Source organism: Callithrix jacchus, chromosome X (assembly GCF_049354715.1).
Source record: "Callithrix jacchus isolate 240 chromosome X, calJac240_pri, whole genome shotgun sequence".
Lineage (NCBI taxonomy): Eukaryota > Metazoa > Chordata > Mammalia > Primates > Cebidae > Callithrix > Callithrix jacchus.
In genome coordinates this window covers 37,202,002-37,223,193 of record NC_133524.1, presented here as the reverse complement: position 1 = coordinate 37,223,193, position 21,192 = coordinate 37,202,002, and the positions used below count along the sequence as shown (strand labels likewise).

General features: G+C 34.6%; 1 protein-coding gene across 1 annotated transcript in view; it reads right to left on the bottom strand.

Annotated features, from left to right (window-relative positions):
* The window catches only part of CFAP47 (cilia and flagella associated protein 47), a 437,978-nt gene that overhangs the window by 154,983 nt on the left and 261,803 nt on the right, over positions 1 to 21,192 (bottom strand). Inside the window, exons 40-44 of the mRNA XM_078364097.1 lie at positions 19,859 to 19,929; positions 18,342 to 18,487; positions 7,763 to 7,877; positions 6,734 to 6,960; positions 3,728 to 3,902 (exon numbers count right to left, since the gene is read on the bottom strand). Of these exons, the coding sequence (XP_078220223.1) occupies positions 3,728 to 3,902; positions 6,734 to 6,960; positions 7,763 to 7,877; positions 18,342 to 18,487; positions 19,859 to 19,929 (734 nt within the window). The remainder of the gene's footprint in view (positions 1 to 3,727; positions 3,903 to 6,733; positions 6,961 to 7,762; positions 7,878 to 18,341; positions 18,488 to 19,858; positions 19,930 to 21,192) is intronic.

Sequence of the window (21,192 nt, the reverse complement as noted above, 5' to 3'; positions counted from 1 at the left end):
ATATAAAAATTTGAAAAACAAACTTAGTGTAGCCTAAGTATACACTGACAGAATTAAAGAAAGAAATAGGCCTTTTTATAATAATATATAATAATAATCGTTGGAGGCTTCAACACCTCACTTTCGATCCAGTGGCATGATCTTGGCTCACGGCAACATCTGCCTCCCGGTTTAAGCAATTCTTGTGTTTCAGCCATCCAAGTAGCTGGGATCACAGGCTTGTGCCAACATGCCCAGATAATTTTTGTGTTTTTATTGGAGACAGGTTTTCACCACATTGATGTTTGAACAACATGTATTGGAACTGTATGGGTGCACTTACGTGCAGATTTGTTTCAACCAAATGCAGATCAAAAATACAGTGTCTATGGGCTGTGAAAGCTGGTGTACACCCAAAGCTGAGTTTTGTTATCAGCAAATTCTCTCAGATCTACTGTGGGACTTGAGTATGAGTGGATTTGAGTATACATGGGTGGTCCTGGAACAAATCCCCTGTGCATACTGAGGGATGACTGTACATATAGTATTAGTTATTGATATAAATATTTTCTACATATAAACAATTACACTACATATTAAAAAGGTGTCATGGATGATTTACTGGTATGTCAGTCACCAATTTAACTGCTAATTATTAGTGAATATTTTTAAATTAGGGAAATGAGAATAAGGCGGGAGAAGGGAGATAAGGAGAAGTGTTCCTACAATACACTCTTCTAACATGTTCTGTCACATTAGAAGATCAATATTTAGATCAATATTTTGAATTAACCTTTCTTCTTCTTCTTCCAAGAGAGAAGGAGCAGCAAGAAACTAGAACTATGCAAAATACTAGAAACTGAACTCATAACACTTAGGAACAAGGGTTTGAGCTCTGTATTAAGTGATCAGCAAAACCAGCCCAAAGCATTTTGTTTGAGTGTTTTGGCAAATATTGCTCATATAGGACCCTCTATATTGAGGAAGTAATTTGGATAATCACTAGTGGATAAATAGCAGTTTTCTTGCTTAGCTGTGCTATTTAAGGCCAATAAAGCTCTGCCTGTCCACAAATTTCAACATCCCGGAAACCACATGTAGAGGGGATTGTAAGTCAGTATCTACACCCAGGTTCAATTCTGAGTTTTGAGAGGCATGAGGTTGTCACAACTTGTGGGAGGGGCCTTCTAAAAGAGCAATAATGTAAAATTACAAATATAAAAGTAGGTACAGGAACTAGGAAAGGGAGTCAAAAAGGTAAAGAATTATAAAGCTCCTGCTCCTTTGGTATCATAGTTAATCTGTCCCTAAAATCATTAAATGTTTTAGTAAAGACTGATAGACAACATTAATATGAGAGGAAAGAAAGTCATTTTTTAATACCTTAAAACTGGCTTCTTTTGATGAGTTTAGAACTTCAAGTTATCATAAATATGGCCCTACTTCTACCCTTCTTCTGCAGTTGGGGGAACACTGGGCTATCCTTGGTCCTCTAGATGAATTCTTGTCATATGTTTCTATCTCCATGCCACCAATTAAAATAAAAAAAAGTTTTGTTTCCATATTACCATATTTACTGCCAGGAATTTTCTCATTTAATCTCCTCAAATCAGTTTATACCATAAAAATATGTTTTCTAAACACATAATTCTAATATTCTAAGGCACAAATTCTTAGAGAATTCCATTTATTAAGGCTACAACGCTTGCATCCCATCCCTTTTCATTACTCAAGTCCACCTCTGAACAGCAGAATGCACAGAGTTTAGGGTATGCTTTTTATTTCATTTGTTACTATCCTGAGTTATAATATCCTTTTATTGAAAGTTTCCTAATATCCTTCTTCTTAAACTTACTTCATTTAAATGCCTGTTTAAGACAGTGAAAACAGAAACACAGGATGAAAAAATGCCTTTATAAACTCAGCTGCACAGAAAATTGAGTTAGAGATAAACTATGTTAGGGCAAATACATTTATAACGTTTTATGCATGATCATTCAAAATTGTTTGTCATTTTATTTTTTCATATTTTGACAGTAATCATCTGTCCAAAATAGATAATAGTTGATATGAAAGAAAAAATCAGCCTTAGAAAAATATCTGATTGAATAGATTTTTAAATATAAATAACTTCACACTTACAGTTAAAACTATTTAAATATGACACAGTCTTCATGAGTGTTTAGTAAGGCTATACTTTGAGTTTTAAGTCAATTCTATGCTGTTTATCCTTGATTATATTCTTTCTCAAAGTGAAATGCTTTAAAATTTGAATTATCCTATATAGTCAACTGTATTCTTAATTTTATTTATAAATATATTCTATATGTGTCTATATATAACACTTATCTCATTGTATTATAAAAGTTACTTATCTATGAGTTCACCAAAGGAAAAAATATGGCAATTTTTATCATTTTGCCTAGGGAGATTGATGCTCAACATTGTCGATGAATGAATGGCTGAATAAATACATTCACAGTTCTCTCTGTGTTTTAAAGTAGATGCATCTTTATCCAGTTATCTCAAAAGGGATTAAAAAGTTACTAAAACAAGTTATTCATTGAAAATTTTAATAGCACATTGAAAAGCTGAAGTTAATAAAGATTTAAAAAAGACAATTACTTACGATGAGGGGTCTCAGACTGCTGGTAAGACAAATATCCCCTCGCAGTTGTTTGGCTGGCTCAGGTTGTTTTTACTTTTACTTTTTGAATATGAATGTTTAGACAGGGCATCTACTCTCTAGTTCACCATAGGATCTATCATCCCTACTGCCTTAGAATAGATCTAACTCTTAATTCCTTGTTACTTGCATGGCCTCTTAGCATTTGAGTCTGATATCCCAGTTTTCCTAGGGAGGGAAAGTAAACAGACTATCTTCTAATTTATAAATTGTAACCACCATTTCAGGCTTACAAATATTTTGTAGCTAACACAAATCCATACTAGAATAACAAATGAAGATTTAACAAAACCAAATTTAGCAAAAGCGTAAGTGAGAATCCACGATACTGGAATAATGGAACATTCTACGAATAGCCTTAGTGAATAAATTACATTCCTACTATTATCCAGCTGTTTGAAAAGAACTGAAATGAAAGGGAAAGGTAATTTTGAGTAGATAAAAATATTTAGTCACTTGCGTATGTCTTATCACTTGTATTTAGTAATGCTAGTGTGTCAATATTCACATTAAATTTATATTACATCTTACTGATCATGGCAACAGAAATAAAGGGGCACCAGGAGATCAAAATTAAGTATAGTACTCAACTAATAAAAACCCTGATCCAAATTAAAGATAAATTACTCACAAATGACACAGTCTTCTCTGATACCTTCTAGCAATCAGCATCTTTTCTATATTTTAGAGCCAGCCTAAGCCACAACTTCGGTGCAACTTCTGTAACCAAGTTCACTCTTAAAGCAAGAACTCACCTTCCTTAAAGTACACTTATTGTCTTTATAGGTTACTACTCTTTAACAAATTTGCAAGTCTGCAAATTTCATTACCAGTAATTTAGCACCCAAATTCAGCACATAATTTAGATTAACATGATGTCATATATTAATTGTAATGCAAAGCATCATTTAATAATTGGTATTTACTTTGCTGAAATTCTTCAGTTATATTATGAACACTTTGTCAGTAAAAGTGTAATCTCTTTTTGCCTCAACTGTGAAGTGAATACATCACCATTCCTGGAACACTATTAGATTTTTCAGTCTACACATTACTGATTACCTCTTTCTTTTGCAGGTTTAATTCCTTGAGATTTAGTCAATTTAGGTTGAGGTTCTGGAATCTGAGGAATGTAGATTTTCTCAGGTATACAAAAATATTGCGGAAGGCTCACTTCTGTTGTGTATGAAACTGTCTTAGGCTGCTTCCACTTTGAGGTGTGAAGGAGTGTAAGAGTCTGTGAACAAACAGTAAAATTAGAAAGTAATTTTCTTAACTTTTAACTTCAAAACACAAAAGACAGAATTATGCATTTAGACTACACTTTTGGGAAAAAATCCACCAAGGATTGAATTTGATCATTTCATTATTTTTAATTGGTGGAACATAGTACAAACACATTTCAGAGAACCAATGGAGTCCTCTTTCACTGAAAGATGGCCAATGCCCCCAGTGCTAATGCTTTCAATGTTGAGGAGTTCATTGCCTTTGGAGGAAATCATTCCACTGCTGACTGGTATTTGAGAAAGTGCTTTTCTCCTTGAGTTGGAACCTGTACTCCTTCACATCTATCCACTAGATACATCAGATATATTCTTATTAGTAGTACAGACTGAGGCCTTCTATTTCACTAATGACAATTTTATAAATTTATAAAAACAACTGGTCCCATCCCTCCACAGATGTTCAAAAGCCCTCTTACCTAGGTTTGTTATTTTTAGTCCCTCAATGACCATTCATATAATGGAGGTTACAACAACTCACCTCCATGTAAATGCTCCTCTAGACACAATTTAGTTCAATACTATTTTTCATAAAATGGGACACTTAATATAAGCCCAGATCTCTAAATGTAAGTGAAGCAAATTAAAAGTAACTTTTGTTTCTTTAGGCATATTTTCAATTCAACTAAACCATGAAAAGGCTCATATCATACATAAAATGTCAAACGACAGACAAAAATGTGTGAGAAAAGTTCTTAAGATTCTAGGATTTCACAGTTTGACAGGAGAAACAGGTAATCATAAAAGTAAACCTAATAAAAACATAATTGATTAAATGCAATAATAAACACATATGCTGCATTCCAAGGAAACAGCTAAAGGAAGAGTGAGAAAGAAACTTTGTCACAGAAAGAAACAATGAAAAGACTATTTGAGGACAAAATACCCGTCCCTCAACAATTTGCAATTTAAATAAAATGCTTTGACAAGAGGTAATAATGAAGAAAATGAATTGAAAAAGAAAACGAGGGGCATTATGACAGGATTAAGTTTTGAAATGCCAACTAATTAAAAATTTTTAATGTAATAGTGTACTCAAAGTTGAACATGAACGTTCTAAACTTTAATGTTCTATATCAGAAATAAGTGGTTTTGTTTGAGTTAAAGAAAACCATCAACTTCTTAGAAGCACAGTATAGTCAAGAAAGTATGAAAGTCTCAGGCTTTAACATATTTGAGCCAATCAGTATTTCAATATCCAGGTCATTTAAAAAATATCATCACCAATTGTTGGATTAGGTTGCAATTAGGCTGTATTGATTCTAGCATTCTGACAAATAAAAAATAATTTCTACAGTGCCAAATATTTTGATATATATAAATGAAGATAAATCTTAAACAATGTACATAAAAATGTGTATAAATTGCTAAAACAGAACCTCACTGATAGCTTTTTTTTTGAGACAGAGTTTCAGTCTTATTGCCCAGGCTGGAGTGCAATGGTATGATCTTGGCCCACTGCAACCTCCGCCCCCGGGTTCAAGCAATTCTCCTGTCTCAGCCTCCTGAGTAGGTGGGACTAAAGGCACATTCCACCATGCTTGGCTATTTTTTGTTTGTTTGTTTTTGTATTTTTAGTGGAAACCAGGTTTCACCATATTGGTCAGGCTGGTCTTGAACTCCTGACCTCAGTTGATCCACCTACCTTGGCTTCCCAAAGTGCTGGGATTACAGACATGAGGCACCACTCCTAGCCAGTAATAGCACTTTACCAGAGTCCTTAAGTAACTTAGAGAGGCAGCCCACCAATGTGTAGGGAAAAATAACAGTGGAAGTTCAAAGGCCATGAGGAAGACACCTGGCATGTTTGAAGAAAAGCAAGTAGGCACGTGCTGAGGGAGTGGTCTTAGAGAATGGACTCCAGCAGTAAAGGTAAGATAAGGGAAGGAAGCAGAACTGATGGACTGTCACATGACAGGTCATGTGGGTCATTCAAAGGATATGGCTTTTATCAAACATTAGCTGGAAAGGCAGGAGAAGAAAATGCACACAGGAGCAACACGAGCAGGCTTGCATTTACAAGAATCACTTTGGCTGCTCTTTGAGAATAGACTACCTAATTTCATTCATAAAAATAGGTTGCACCTTATTTTAACCTGTAATGATAGTCTATAGTAATAGTTAATAGTAATAGTAGTGAACTATTACTATAGGGTAGTAATAATAACCACCTCAACACCATACATAAAGAGTGCACTTGCAACATATATGAAATAAGCATTTTACATAATATTATTTCAGTTTTTACAAATTACCAATGTCTCCATATAAAAAATATAAAAATTGAGGCTTGAGAAGGTATAAATAACCAGCCCACAGTCATATAGCTGGACAGGGTTTGACTGAATTCTCAGCCTGGTAATCTGACACCAGAGATGATTCTACCTGGGTACACAGCAAAATATCCTGGGCAACTTTTGGAACATATTCCTACCTACATGCTCCTAATGATTCACATTTAATTGTTCTTGAGTGGGGCTTGGGTATGGGCATTATTTTAAGTTCTCCAGAACACTCTAACATGCAAACAGAAATGACAACTACTGTGAATTAAGACTACACTACAATGCCTTAAATTATATAGTAGAATTCTTTGTTTCAGATTCACTGTTTAACAAAGTATAAAGGAAAAGATGGCAACTGAGCCATCTTTCAGTATTTATTGCTTTTCCTTCTAAAAATATTATTTAGCCAAAATAACATTTTAAATAGTAATAGCTCTGTAGCTCTGTATATTTCTAAAGAGAGATTAATTGAAATGAATCATCTTTTTCTCCATTCCCACCTCAATCTTGGTCAGCCCCAGGAGGGCAATGACCACGCGGACACTACTGCTCTCTAGAGTGCCTGTGATCAACCGTCGCTCATACTCAATGCTTGACATCTGTCGCTGCGCTGCAAAAGCCAAAGCCTTTTCCTTGGCTTCATTAGTCATCGGTAATTGAAGGTCCACATTCAGGACTTCATCGAGTTTGCATTTCAAATATAGAACTGGATCTTTCTTATAAGTGTCTGAAGGAAGAAAAAAAAATATTAATGAATATGATGAACATGTATGCCCTTGACATTGTTATCCAGGATGGACTTGGGAGGTTTGACATATAAAATTGCAGTTATACTCTTTATTAAACAGAGTAAAATACATGCATAGAACATGTCTATTAGTTGTAATCAGTAATTAAAGAGCAAGTCTTCAGGAATTAAAGATTATTGTATTCTCCAAGAGATCTAGTCAAATAATTCATCCATAGAAACGTCATCAACATGCTCAAAAATTCAGTGATCACTGTGTTCCTTCCTATCAGTGATAGGTCGGGGAGAGTAGGCATAAATGTGAAAAAAAAAAGACACCTGTCAAAAACTGGCAAGAACTGCCATTTTCTTTCACTGACAACATTTTAATGCTTAATTCCTTAAAGAACAATAATCAAGAACTGGAGGCCTCCTAACACTGATAGGAGTCCAGGGTAAAATTCCGGGTTATACAACAATATGTAGATGTTTTTGAGAGTGTAGTAATTTGCAGATTATTTGAGAATTAGAAAGTTTTTCCAAGTAAATATTTTTATGCCAAATTCCAATATTTAGCTTAGCTTAAGATTGGAAAAAGACAACTTAAAAAAATACCATTGAAAATTTTTTAGCTGCTTAAATCGTCCTCTATTTCATGGATGCTGATGCAATAAAGTTAAAAGAGACCTTCCAAATCTAAACACATAGAAGAGAAGCTTGCTACAAAGATGCTTAGGTAACTATATGAGGAACAGTCCATTCCTCAACATTATAAATGAACTAAAACACATCTGTTCTCTACCTTCTTTTGGAGTACTGCTGTAATCAACTGAACTTGAAGAATAATTCACTGGAAGGAAACTGGAAGGCAAAGGGATCATGCCTTTTCCTTCTGCAACATATATAAATTGTCCAATCTAAAACATAAGACATTATAACGTTAAATTTAAAAATCATAAAAATATAACTTTTTCTGCTATAAGGGAAATCTGCATATTATAAGAACCAGTATGCATTGTGCTTTTTTAAGCAACATAGCCTATAAATGAATAAACAAAGGTAAGGCACAAATATAGTTCAACCATAGTGTGGGAAAACTGCCTGCAACCAGAACATAGGGATTGCTTAAGGTTGTCCCAGGATCTCACTGATAGCAATTTATCTTTCCAAATATCCTCGGGCAACTATTGTCTTAAAATGAACAAACAAGCAAGAACGTTTTTCCTTTAGTCTATAACTTATTATTGGAGAAGAGTGACATCAGTTTTGCCAGGCATCCAAGTCTCCAAAAGTCTATTTTTTAAAGTGCAAGTTTTCAAAATGAACATGGAAAAGTCTAAATTTTTTTAGAAAAAATAATTAGACAAGAAGTATAATACATTATAACTTTTAAAAGCCTATTATAAATAAAGGCTTAAGACGGAAAAGAATCTTTTATTTGACAAATGAAAGTCCCCTTTAATTATCAGTCATAGAGAGGCTTTAAAATGTGACAGCAGTTGAGTTTCAAATCCCCTTAAGCTAAATAATTACTTCTTGAGGCCACTTCATGTGTGGCCTCTACACTAACTGAAGCCAAGTAGCTCTAAAATGCCATATGCTAGAAACCGTAACTCATACTCTATAGTTCAAACAATGTATAGCCAATCACTAGCCAATATTATTTCTGTAAATCAGGGAGAATTCCTGTCAAACACCTTTGTATCAGTCATTCTTGTCCCTTTTTGCCTTTGGAGGGATAGCCTGGGGAGAAATGCCAAATGTGGGTGAAGGGGAGAAGAAAAGCAAAGCACACTGCCATGTGTGTACCTACGCAACTGTCTTGCATGCTCTGCTCATGTACCCCAAAACCTATAATCCAATAAAAAATTAAAAAAAAAAAAAAAAAAAACAAATGTTTTCTCAAAAAAAAAAAAAAAATCTGTTTATAATAAAGGCTAAAGGGATCACTACCCAAGGCAACCTGGAAGTAAGTCATTTGCAACTGTCCTCAACCTTGGCCCAAACAACCTCCCTATATTAATGTTGCCTCAGTTTCTGTCTTTAGACCAATAGGCTAAAGAAATAAGGCAAAAACAAAAGCAGGAATAATGTAAGGGCAGCAACATGATACAGTGAAAGATCAGTAGAGTTGGACATGCCTGGTTTTAATTGGCACTGCCATTTATTAACTACTAGGCTACAAGCAAGTCTACTAAACCTCTGAAATACAGTTTCCTTCTATGTCATATGGGATGATCAATACCTTAATTTTAGAAACCTAGAGTTTAAACAAAAAGGAATAGGAGATAGGGAGTCTCAAGAGACATATGCAATCACAATGCTTGAAACTTATTTAGATCCTGATTCAAACAAAGAACCTTAAAATGAAGTGACAGAAAAAACTTACAAACAACTCTAAGACAATTGAAGAAATATGAAAACTGCTTGGACATTTGATAATATTAAGAAAAATTTTAACTTATTTTTAATAGCAATGATATCTTTGGCAGCGTCAAAAAAACCTTTTTGTTGTACAAGCACTTACTGAATTGCTTATGAATAAATTCTATGATGACTAGGATTTGCTTAATTATAATAATGAAACATCTAGATACATGACGTAAACAAAAAATAAAATTCTAAGACCCTAACTAACTAAATAGATCCCTGTCACCAGCCAAAGGCATTCCAAAGTTAACCTGACAAATTTGTTCAGGCCATGATGGGAAGTGAGGGAAGTCCAAACATGCCTCATTATACCTCCCTCTCCTTGGAATTCAGGCACAGCTGACCATCATTAACACTACAACAGAGACCTTAAAAACGACAAAACAGACCCTTTCGACAGGACGGAATTAACATGAAATAGCTGGCGCTGAAAGAAATCGAAGTATTTTATCTCAAAATAGATTTCCTTGACATTTTGAAATGGCCCTGCAAAGCTGCCACTTACGGGGGAAACCTACATTCTGTAGAGAATCTCCTTCTCCTGTCCAGGTTTTTTTCCTGATCCAGGAGAGAATTTACCAAAGAGTTTGGCATTTTCTTAAGTCTGATAAGAATAATTTGCTATCTATTTCTTCTGAAGCCTGCTATCTGAAGACTTCATCTGTATAGTAAGAATGTTGGTCTCCACAACCCAGTATATTAACCAACACTCTCCCTTCCATGTATTCCAGGTCTTAAGATACACTTTTTCAACCAACTGCCAATCAGAAAATAATTGAATCCTATGACCTGGAAGTTCCCACTTTTTATTCTCCTGCTTTCTGGACAGAACCAATGTATATCTTAGATGTTTTGATTGATGCCTTATGTCTCTCTAAAATGTGTAAGACCAAGCTGTATCCTGACTACCTAGGGCACATGTTCTCAGGATCTCCCATGACTGTGTCATAGGCTATGGCAACTCTCATTTGTCTCAGAATAAATCTCCCTAAATATTTTAGAGTTTGACGTTTTTTGTCAACAATGATATAAAGGTAAATTGCTCATGTAAAAAATATGTATTCTAAAATATTACAAATATAGATAACAAATCAAACTGTAGAAATTAAAAATTAATCTATAAATAATATAAGAATGAACAATTTCTCACTGTAAGGTCTATTTTTGACAGCTTTGTTATCCCCTCATTAGGATTTGTTTGTAATTCATTTGGTGGTCTACTGCTATATAACATTCCATAAAATTTTATTAAGTAAGATTCATAGCTATCTATAGTTCATGCTGGAAAAAGGAATATGAAAAACTTTAAATGTTTTATCATTTAAGTCCATATACTCCTAGCAATAAATAGTACATTATACTCAAGTTTCATAGAGCACATTTTCTTAAGCAGCCACATACTTTACAAACAAAAATCCAAGCTAGCCATTTGAAATGTGATTTGTGTGTTTGTGTGTTTGTATGTGTTTCAGTACAAATACAACTGAATGATCAACAACTAATGACGTAAAATTTTCAGTAATTCAGGGAGGGGAAAAATGCATTGGTTCAACAAAGTAAGGACTGAAGAAAACAAGATATCTTTTTGACTTTAACATTTTTGCCATCCTTAGATAACTAGGTAATGTAGGTAATTAGATAACTAATTTCCTAAAAATTTGTTGTTTTATCAAAAATAAAATACACGTAAGCAATTAGACTCAGTGAATGTAGAGTTACTATAATTACCTGTTTGTTTTGATGTATGTCCAAATAAAACCTAAACTAGAACTTGTCTACCATGTGAAAATGAATACCAACCTTTGGGAGTCAATTTAAAAGGAACAAATTGATATTTTCCAGAATATTTTCCTCAAATATAAATTATAAACATCTTCTCAGCCACTGATTAATTAGAATATTATTAACTAGGACTGCACTCAGTTTCCATTAAATTCTACATCTTATACACACAGTATATTACTATTTCTCCAAAAATTATTTTGTCTAACTTGTTCAATTTCAGTATGTTCTTTTTTTACTAAAAATCACTTAATATAATAAAAAATAATGCTTATCTTGCCTGTGTCAGATAATCTCTACTGTAATTTAATTATTTGCTTCCACTTTTTCTTGGAATAAAAGTAGACCATGAAAGGCACAGAAATGCAATAAAGAGCTGTTTTAAAGTAGAAAATCCCCTCATATTCCAAATCTAGAAACTTTGACAAGGGAAATGAAATTAGCTGACACATAGCAGACATTTCTCATCATGAACTGTTCTAATAATCACCTATACAAGTTTTTTTCCTGCTTTTAATTTCATAACATCGATTTGGCATGCTTAACTAGAAATATATTTTCCAGAAAGATGCCAAAGCTCATTGTCAATTATAAGAAACTTTTAGAGAAGATCCTTGTTCTTCTTGTGTATCTAGTTAAATGCAGTCCTCAAATAGCACAGTCACATGCAAATTTGCAAGAAGACCAGCTGTTAATTACCCAGAAAAGAGAGATACAAATACTGAATTGGCATGAAAGTTTTAATCCCAGCTCTGCCACTAATTAGCTGGGTAACCTTGGACAAGTCATGGATGCCCTCCAGATACAAATAACCTCAGTCTTCAAAAAACAAGTGCATTTACCTAGACACAAAATCTCCATGATTTTTCATAGATATTAAATCATATTCATTCTCTTTATCTTGGGTTTGGATCTTTCTTGTTTTGTGATTAATTTATTTGAGATGGCTGAGCAATATTATATTATTTTGATGGCTAAATAGGCACATGGAAGTTAAGCTAAAATTCTAAAATGTTAAATTCCATATGCTAAAGACAGATCATTAATCATTATAGATCACTATTTGACTATCAAAATTATAATATTAACCTGATTAGTAAGAATAATCATTGTTATTCAAATATTATATTTTTATAGAATGATTTATAATAATTAAGACGTGAGCTAGGAGCTAGGAAACTCAGTGAAGGTAAGAAGATTTATGAAGATATTTGTATATCTGCACTAAAAGTTCAATTTCCTTAAGAAAATTTTGACACAATATTAATTGCATGCCTGAGAGATTATCCACAAACATTTTGAGAAGATAAAATATATTTAAATGACATAAAGTATGAATAGCTTAATAAAAATCAGTGCTATGTTTTAGGACATTATTTCCTCAAAAACCTGGAAGCTGTCCTTAGACTTCAGAAGTCATTGTGGCAATGAAATATAGTCTCTCTTTCCTTTAATCTCAACCTTTTTCAGAACCATTTCACTCAAATTTGTCACCAATTTGCTCTGCAAGTGAATGAAAACTTCCTTCAAGTGTGAACGTCACTCAAACTGTCATTAAGTTTGATCTTTATAGCAACATAAACTGTGGTCCTTGGAATCCCTTGCTAGAATCACAGAGGGAGTAGCCAAGGACAGTATAGAAAGAAGGTCTGTGAAGCAGTGTAGCCCAGTACAAAAGTCTCCTAGCCCGTCTCCCCACCTCCAGTTCATTTCTCCAACCTGTAATCTACCTGTTTTGGCAATAAAGATGCTTTCTAAAACAGAGACAAAATCAAACCCTGCCTATGCTTCCACTGGATTCCTGCTTTCAATAATAATTACAATGATTATAAATCATTCAACTTAAAATTCACTGCCCTACTCAATATCAGTCTGATTTATCCATCCAACCCATTTTCTATCACTTCCAAAAAACCATTCTCAGAATAATTAATCCATGTGTCAATGAGATTTCATACTTAGCTGTTTTGCTGTGTTCTCAGAATCTCAGCACACATCTCTCATGCCCATACTCTTAGTCTTATTGGCAACTCATCCTTCTTGATCAAAATCCTGTATTATTTATCCCTGTCTTCACTATCATATAGAAATAAATTCTTCCTTCTTTCCAGAAATTGTCACAATCTGTCTAACTGTTTTATTGAAATTAGTGGACATGTTTCAGGACACTATGTATACCAGCAAAGAATATGCCTTGCATGGGGGCATTCGGTCAAGGGCAACGATGTCTCATCACAAAGCGGCATCCACTAAGTTAAGAGAGGCATTTTTCTAATTCACTGGACTGTGTCATATGTTCAGTAAGCTTCTCTCATCTACCGGGAAGAGACACCTTTACTTCAAATTCATGCAAAGTTTCTGTGTGAGGTAGGCCAGCCCTATGCAAGTTTGCCTTCTCCACTGGTAGTATAGTTTGGCTCTGTGTCCCCATCCAAATATCATCTTGAATTGTATTTCCCAAAGTTGGAGGTAGGGTCTGGTAGGAGGTGATTAGATCATGGAGGTGGTTCCTAATGGTTTAAAACCATTCCTCTAGTGCTGTCTCATGATAGAGTTCTCCCAAGATCTGCTTGTTTCCAAGTGTGTAGCACCTCCCCCTTCACTCTCTTTCTGTCTTTCTCTCCTGCCGGCCATGTGAATACATGCTTGTTTCCCCTTTTCCTTCTGCTACAATTGTAAGTCTCCTGTGGCCTCCCCAGAAGCAGAAGGCTACAGCCCACAGAATCAATTAAACCTCTTTTCTTTATAAATTACCCAGTCTCAAGTAGTTCTTTATAGTAGTGTGAGAATAGACTAATACAGAAAATTGGTACCAGAATTGGGGTATTGCCACAAAGATACCTGAAAATGTGGAAGTGACTTTTGGACTGGGTAATAGGCAAAGGTTGGAACCATTTGGAGGGCTCAGAAGAAGATAGAAAGATGAGAGAAAGTTTGGAACATCACAGAGACTTGTTGAATGGTTGTGAGCAAGTGCTGACCAGTGCAAGAATGCACTAATACAACTAGAATGCGAGTCTCTTAAGTGCAGGGATCGTGGCCTTTGCATATGTTCACTCTCTTCCTAGAAAACTGGCTGCATACTGTTGGTGAATTAAACTATGTTGGGAAGAATGAGCAGCATAATAAAATGAAATTGTTGAAGTCCAGCTTGAAGGATGTAAACTTTAAACTGTGATGTAGTGATTCTCTATATTCTACAACTTCCTTTTAGAATGAGAGGGTCCAAAAAATAATATTGATTTTGGAAAAAAGAAATCACTGTTTCCTCCACTGTGCAATGTCATGTGAGGTGATATTCCCTAGAGCTAAAATATTGGCACCACAGGCATATGGATTCTTTACAGTCTATCTGATAGCACCATTGCTAAGGAACCCAGAAGTAGACCAAAAATAAATAGCTGCCAGGTACAAAATTCTAATTTTCAGATTTTCTCTTCATGTTTATCCTGAAAAAGTCTGTGCTGCTTATTGTAGGATGAGAATTTTCTAGTTAATAGGAGAAAGGAGGGTAGCTGAAAAGCAAAAAGGCCTTGCAGTGTGAAGGGAGCTGAGAATCTTTGTAACTTTGTGACTATATGACACACTAACAGAGACTTCAAGGTTGACATAACCTACCCCCATATTGGCACCAGGCATTATGAAGCTAAAAACTGCTTCAAAGTATTTATAGGCCAAATGGGATTTTGTCTTGCCTGTTTCCGCAGGAACTCAGAGGTGTGACCTGTGGGGAGGAGTGTAGTTATCCTCATTCCCCTCAAAAAAAGAAAAACAGTTGTGACAAATTGAATTTAAAAAAATCAAAAGAAAAATGAAATAGGGCTTGCCATTATAAATCATGGAAAATAAAATGAAAGCATCCTCAAATAATAATTCTTCAAGCTACAAATATATCTTTTATAAAACTCAAGTTAGTCTGCTTAAATATAAAATCACACAGATTTTAACATAATGTTTTTACCTTCACATTCAATAAACAAGCGAAATCAGTACTGTTAAATTCTGCATTAATGTTGTAAACATTAATTACAATTGGAAAAAGTTGCACATTCTTGGAAAATATTTAAATATATGCATATTAGAGACTGCCAACTTAATCTCTGCATCACCAGACACAGGAAGATACAAAAGACTGAAAGAGAATGAAATGACTGGTAGTGGAAAAAACCAGACAAGTGGCCCTATTGATTTATGTAAATATATGAGAGATGGCCAAAGTGACATTTAACATACTTAACAAATGGTGTTTAATAGCTTTAGGCTAAAGTTGCTATAGACCATAAATCAACAAGAAAGCCTTCCAGGGTCTTCTACCTGGGAGTGGACATGCTTTCCCTGTTAACCTCCAACTTGACTTGGCAAGGCTGAAACTCACTTGGTATATGGCACCCTGGTGTGGGGCTGACCAACTTACATAAGTTTCTGGGATGCTGACTCCCCTTCTGGCTTCTTCAATTCAGCAATGCCTGGACTTAGGTCTCAATTTTTTCTAACCAAGGTTTGTAGACAGAGCACACAAAAGGACAGAAGATAAATCCACCAGGTGGAAGGGAGGCTCTGGGTCAAGTCAATTAGAAACACTGAATGTTTGTTGGGAGGGGCTGGCTATACCACAGCAAATGGCTGCAACTGGAACCCACTGATAACTCAGCCCCAGGTTGGGCATCCTGTTTGATGCGCTTGCCTCCCTTACACAGGTCAGCTCAGCAATGCCAAGTGGTTTACTACATAAAAACCCAGGATCAGACAGAGTAGATGCTCACCTGCTGAACACCACAGTGAAGACAGAACCCCAAGGTTTTATCAATACATCATTGTGTATTTTGCAATGTCTGTGTGCTTTGTAAAGGGGTCTGTACCCCTCCCCCCACAAAAAAGGTACAATTCACGAGGGACTGGGCGCTGATTCTCCCTGAAATTCCTCCACCCAATTTGCCCCATTCCACTTTGGAGCAAAAATTTTTTTTGGCTTCCTAGCATTTGATAGCATGAATTTTCATGGCTTTCATAGGTTTCCCCCTTAGTTAAGAATTTCTGCTGGGCACAGTGGCTCACGGCCTCTAATCTCAGCACTTTGGGAGGCTGAGGTGGGTGAATCACAAGGTCAGGAGTTTGAGACCAGCCTGACTAATATGGTAAAACCCCATATCTAAGAAATATATATATATATATATATATAAAGAATTTCTATGAATGCTAATGTAAGATTTATAAAACTTTTCTAATAGTTGTTACTTTAATATTTGCATTTTTATTTGAAAATTCAAATAGAACAGCCAAAATGAAAGAAATAGTCTTTGCTTGATAGCAGTGTTAGCAGCAATGTTTCGGTTTGATACATCGAAAACTATCAAGTTGAAGTCTAATTTCAATTTTTGATAGGTGGTTCTTTTTTTATTTTTGAGACAGTGTCTCATTCTGTTGCCCAGGCTAGAGTGCAGTGGCACAATCTTAGCTCACTGCAGCCTCTGTCTCCCAGGTTCAAGCAATTCTCCTGCCTCAGTCTCCTGAGTAGCTGGGACTATAGGTATATGCCACCACGCCCAGGTGATTTTTGTATTTTTAGTAGAGACTGAGTTTCACCATGTAGCCAGGGTGGTCTCAAACTCCTGACCTCAAGTGATCCACCCACCTTGGCTTCCCAAAGTGCTGAATTACAGGAGTGAGCCACTGTGCCCACCCAATAGGTGTTTCTTAATGGTAGAGCAGTTATGGCTCACTTAATAAGAATAGTAGCTAACTAGGTGAGCTTGAATATTTGATTATTGATTATATTTTTGAATACAATTAACAATATCATTGAATGTGTAAATTAATAAATGTTCTTCTTCGTGTAAGAAATGTTAATTCAATGCCATACTTAGTATTGAGGGCATTGTTTCTCAATTGATAGCAGTAAAATTTAAAGATTGTTGTTCTATTTTAATGTGTTCTCTGAAAAGGACAAAACATATGTAAGCAAGACATAGTTTTTAGTAAGTTGAGATAACAAGTTAACAATATTTGATTATATTAAATTTGTGTAAGTTAATATTAATATTCCAATAGACTAAGTCAAATTATAAGATCAGCCTTGTCACTGTGCTATTGAGAATTAACTCTAGTATTTTCTTGGGTTATATTATAAATTAATACAAAGTGGTTGTGAAGTATTTGATCAAACTACTGGTCAAAATATAGTTATTACATTTTATAAATTTTATATATGCAGGAATTTAGTCAAATCCTGAACTCCTTTAAAAAAATTAATGAAACAGGATTTAGCATTACTATAAAAAGGCATTTTTTTTCTTCTAAGTGTAAAATTAAACTATGTCTTACATTTTTAATAGCTATATTATTTTTCACATGTAAATAATGCCATATACATCAGGTTAGTATAATACCTCTTTCAAATTACCATTATTTCACTTTATACATATTCAATTTAGCATACACATAACTGATGATAAATTCAAGACTAAATCCTGGGGGTTATAAATTTCTTCCTAAGGTCAACATATGGCAGTGTCTCTTCCCTCAGTTACCATCAAGGGAAGCAAGTAATGCTATAAAGCTTCCCTCGATGGTAACACACACTCTCTCTCTCTCTCTCTCTCTCGCTCTCTGTCTCTCTCTCTCATATCTTTCTCTCTCCCTCTAATTCTTTCCCTCTCCCTTGCTAGTTTTGAAAATGTAGGTGGTATGGATCCCAGAGCCATAAGGAAATGAATTTTGCCAACAACTTGGGAGAGTTTGGAAGCAGATCCTTCCTTGCTTCGGCCTCTGGAGACAATCCATCTCTGGTCAATCCCTTGAATGGAGACTTGGTCAATCTGGACCTTTGATATACAGTAACTGTGAGTTAATAAGCATATGTTGTTTTAAACCCCCTAGTGTGTGATAATCTGTTACACAGCTATAGATAACTAATACCAATAGAGCCATTAAAAAGGTCAGGCATACCTACACGTTGCTTCCATGGGACTGCTCTATGCAGCTATTATAAAATTTACCCACAACTAGTATAACTATGCATATTCTTGAGGATAAGCTCTTTGCATAGTAACTTGAGAGCTGAAATCATCTACATTTCTAGAGTCTCCAGTTGCCTCCAAGTCACCTGATGTTCATTAATCCATTAAAGCAGCAGCTGGTGATAAACCCACAGATCACAATAATGTTCTCACCGTTTTGTTGCTCAGGATGATGATACAATAGCGTATGTGGATGTTAAAAGGAAGAAAGCAGAGCGGTAGACTAGAAGTTGCTTTCACCTCCAGGTGAACAGTTTCCATGGAGCAGAAGAACTCTCTAACAAAAGTGGACTTAATTGCTAGCAAAACACAAACAGAACTTGTTAACATATAATTATTGCTGTTCATTTAGTAATTAAAGTTTTGGTATCAAAAATGTTCAAAACATTAGCATGTAAGATTAGAAGATAATATACACATTTGTTAATGAAAATACAGTGACCCCCAGATCAATCTTGTTATAAAACAATGCTTAATTATGACCCTCTATAAAGATTCCTTAATACATAATTTCATTACAAAGAATTTCAGTACTGTTTAAAATTAGCCAGGATATATGAAGCAAAGTGGTCATCAAAGAATCTCCAAATTTTTGTGGACTATGCAATGTTTCACAGGGTACAATGGATAACTTCAACTGGAAACAAAGGATGTATTATCTATACCTTTATCTATCTATCATATAAGTACAGCACACTAACCTATTGTGCCATGGAGCTCCATGTATCTATCTAGCAGTTTTAAAACATGTCCATAAAATGTTCACAAATTCTTTGATATTGCCTTAAATATGATGATATAGTGGGCCAGTCTTAGTGACTTGATGATTACAAACAATATGCTAGAATGCAGCAAACGTGAAGCGGTATGATTTTTGTCACTAGATCAAATAATATAACTCAGTTCTGCCAATTCTTTCTTTTATGGCTCACCTCACTTTAGAACTTAGCTGAGATCCCATAAAGAAGCCTGGGCCATATGGAAAGGCCATGGGTAAGTGTTCAGATCAAGAGACCCAGCAGATGTCCCAAACAAAAGGAAGCATTAACAGTCAGACATGTGAATGGAAAAGATTAAAATGACTCAAGACCCAGCGTATATCTGACCTGAGCTAGATAGAGTCACTCAGCTAAGCCCAGCCACCCTAGAAGTGTGAGAGACACTCGTTACTAATTTTTGTTGTTTTATGACAGTGTATTTGGGGTAGTTTGTTCTGTAGCTCTAGATAACCAGAACATTCCTATGTCCAATTGTTCTACTGATCATTACATCCATCTTTTCTAGACCTATCATTGTTTCATAAAGTAATTTTATGAAATAAAATGCTCCCCTTACAACTCCAAACTTGGTGATACCTGTCCCAAAAATAAGTTTAAACAATTTGGAATAAGCCAAAGAGACATAAAGGCCATATATCTAAACACATTCTTTGTACATTGGAGGGAAGTAGACTGGCAGTGAAAGGAGAGATGTATGCAGAGACATACAAAGGGTCATCAAAGGAAAAGACTCAGGATTTATGCTTCAGCCTCAAATCAGCCAGCAATCCCCAGGGCTGGACACTTTGTATATCCTTGTAACCATCCCTGTTGAACATTTAATTTCATATTATGCTTTGCACATAAAAATCAGACATGAAAACAAATAAAAACTTTTATTTAGGTACTCACAGGTATGTAAGGCATCTAAGGAACTGGAACAGCCCAGATCAGTGTCATTTCCAATGCTACTCGTATCAACACTGACACAAGAAAATAGGAAAATGACATCAACAACACAAAACTCAAAAACAATTCTTCCTATTAATTAAATCACGCAGAACCTTAAAGGTTATGGCTAAGTACAAATGATATGAAAGGACCATAGATATATTTTAAATATTATTTGATATTCACTTTGTTTTAGAAATTAAAAAATACAAAACTACTAAAAAATATATAAAAAAGGAAACTGACAAACATCCATATTTCCACTACTCTTTTCGAAAAAATTGATAAATTATTTTTTACTTTAAAATATAGTACTGTAGAGAAGTACAAATTTGATAATAATAAAAACCCTAATCCACAGACTCAAAAAGTAGATGATTGCAATTTAGGACTAAAAAGGTACTTTTTCTAAAAGTGGTTCTAGCAATTGCTTTCTTGAGAAAATTTCCTTTTCTATGTTTATTATTTCCACATTTGCTTCTTTCTTATAAAGGTATAAGAAGACTTGGAATTTGATTAATCTCTGATTGCATTTCTGAAAACAAAGTAGATCACAGCCTAAAGCAACTGCCTCCCTTGAAAGACCTTCAGGTCTTTCAGAACCCATTGGTTTACCCCATATCACTCTTCTTTTAGTATTCATGATTATTTTGCTCAATAAGTTGTCAATTACTATTTGGGTTTAGAGATATTGATTACCTGACTTTTTTTGGAGAACACAAAACTCTGTATTTGCTCACTTTGACATCTGCTTTTCCGTGATTTTGATGCTATAAATATATTTTGACTCTTTATAAGTAAAGTATAACTTATCTATTCCTTTTAACCATTTGATTTTGATGAGTAATACTGTACTGTCTTTTCTTTACAATACATGTATAATGAAGTTACTTACCACTTCTTACAGATATTCTGTGCCTTAATTCTACTCATAGGTATTCTGGTTAGCACTGTAAGTTATATCTTTTTTTAAAAAACAAAGGTAATACCTTTTTAAAATAAGAACATTTAATATTTTATGTAATTTGAGCATTTGATAAACATTTTAATGCTACTATAGACACAATAAACGGATATTTTCACATTTATACAGGAGACCATACAGAATGGAAAGAACAACAAAGAATGCTTATTGTTTCTCCATATTTGTCTCCATGGTCGTTTCTTTGATATTACAAGTTCAATACTTGTAATTTCTAGTCCAATCATTTTTATTATAGTGAGTAGAAAAACAGACTAATTTGGGCTTCATATCTTTTTCCTCGTCTTTACCAATTTTGTCAGAAACAAGTAAT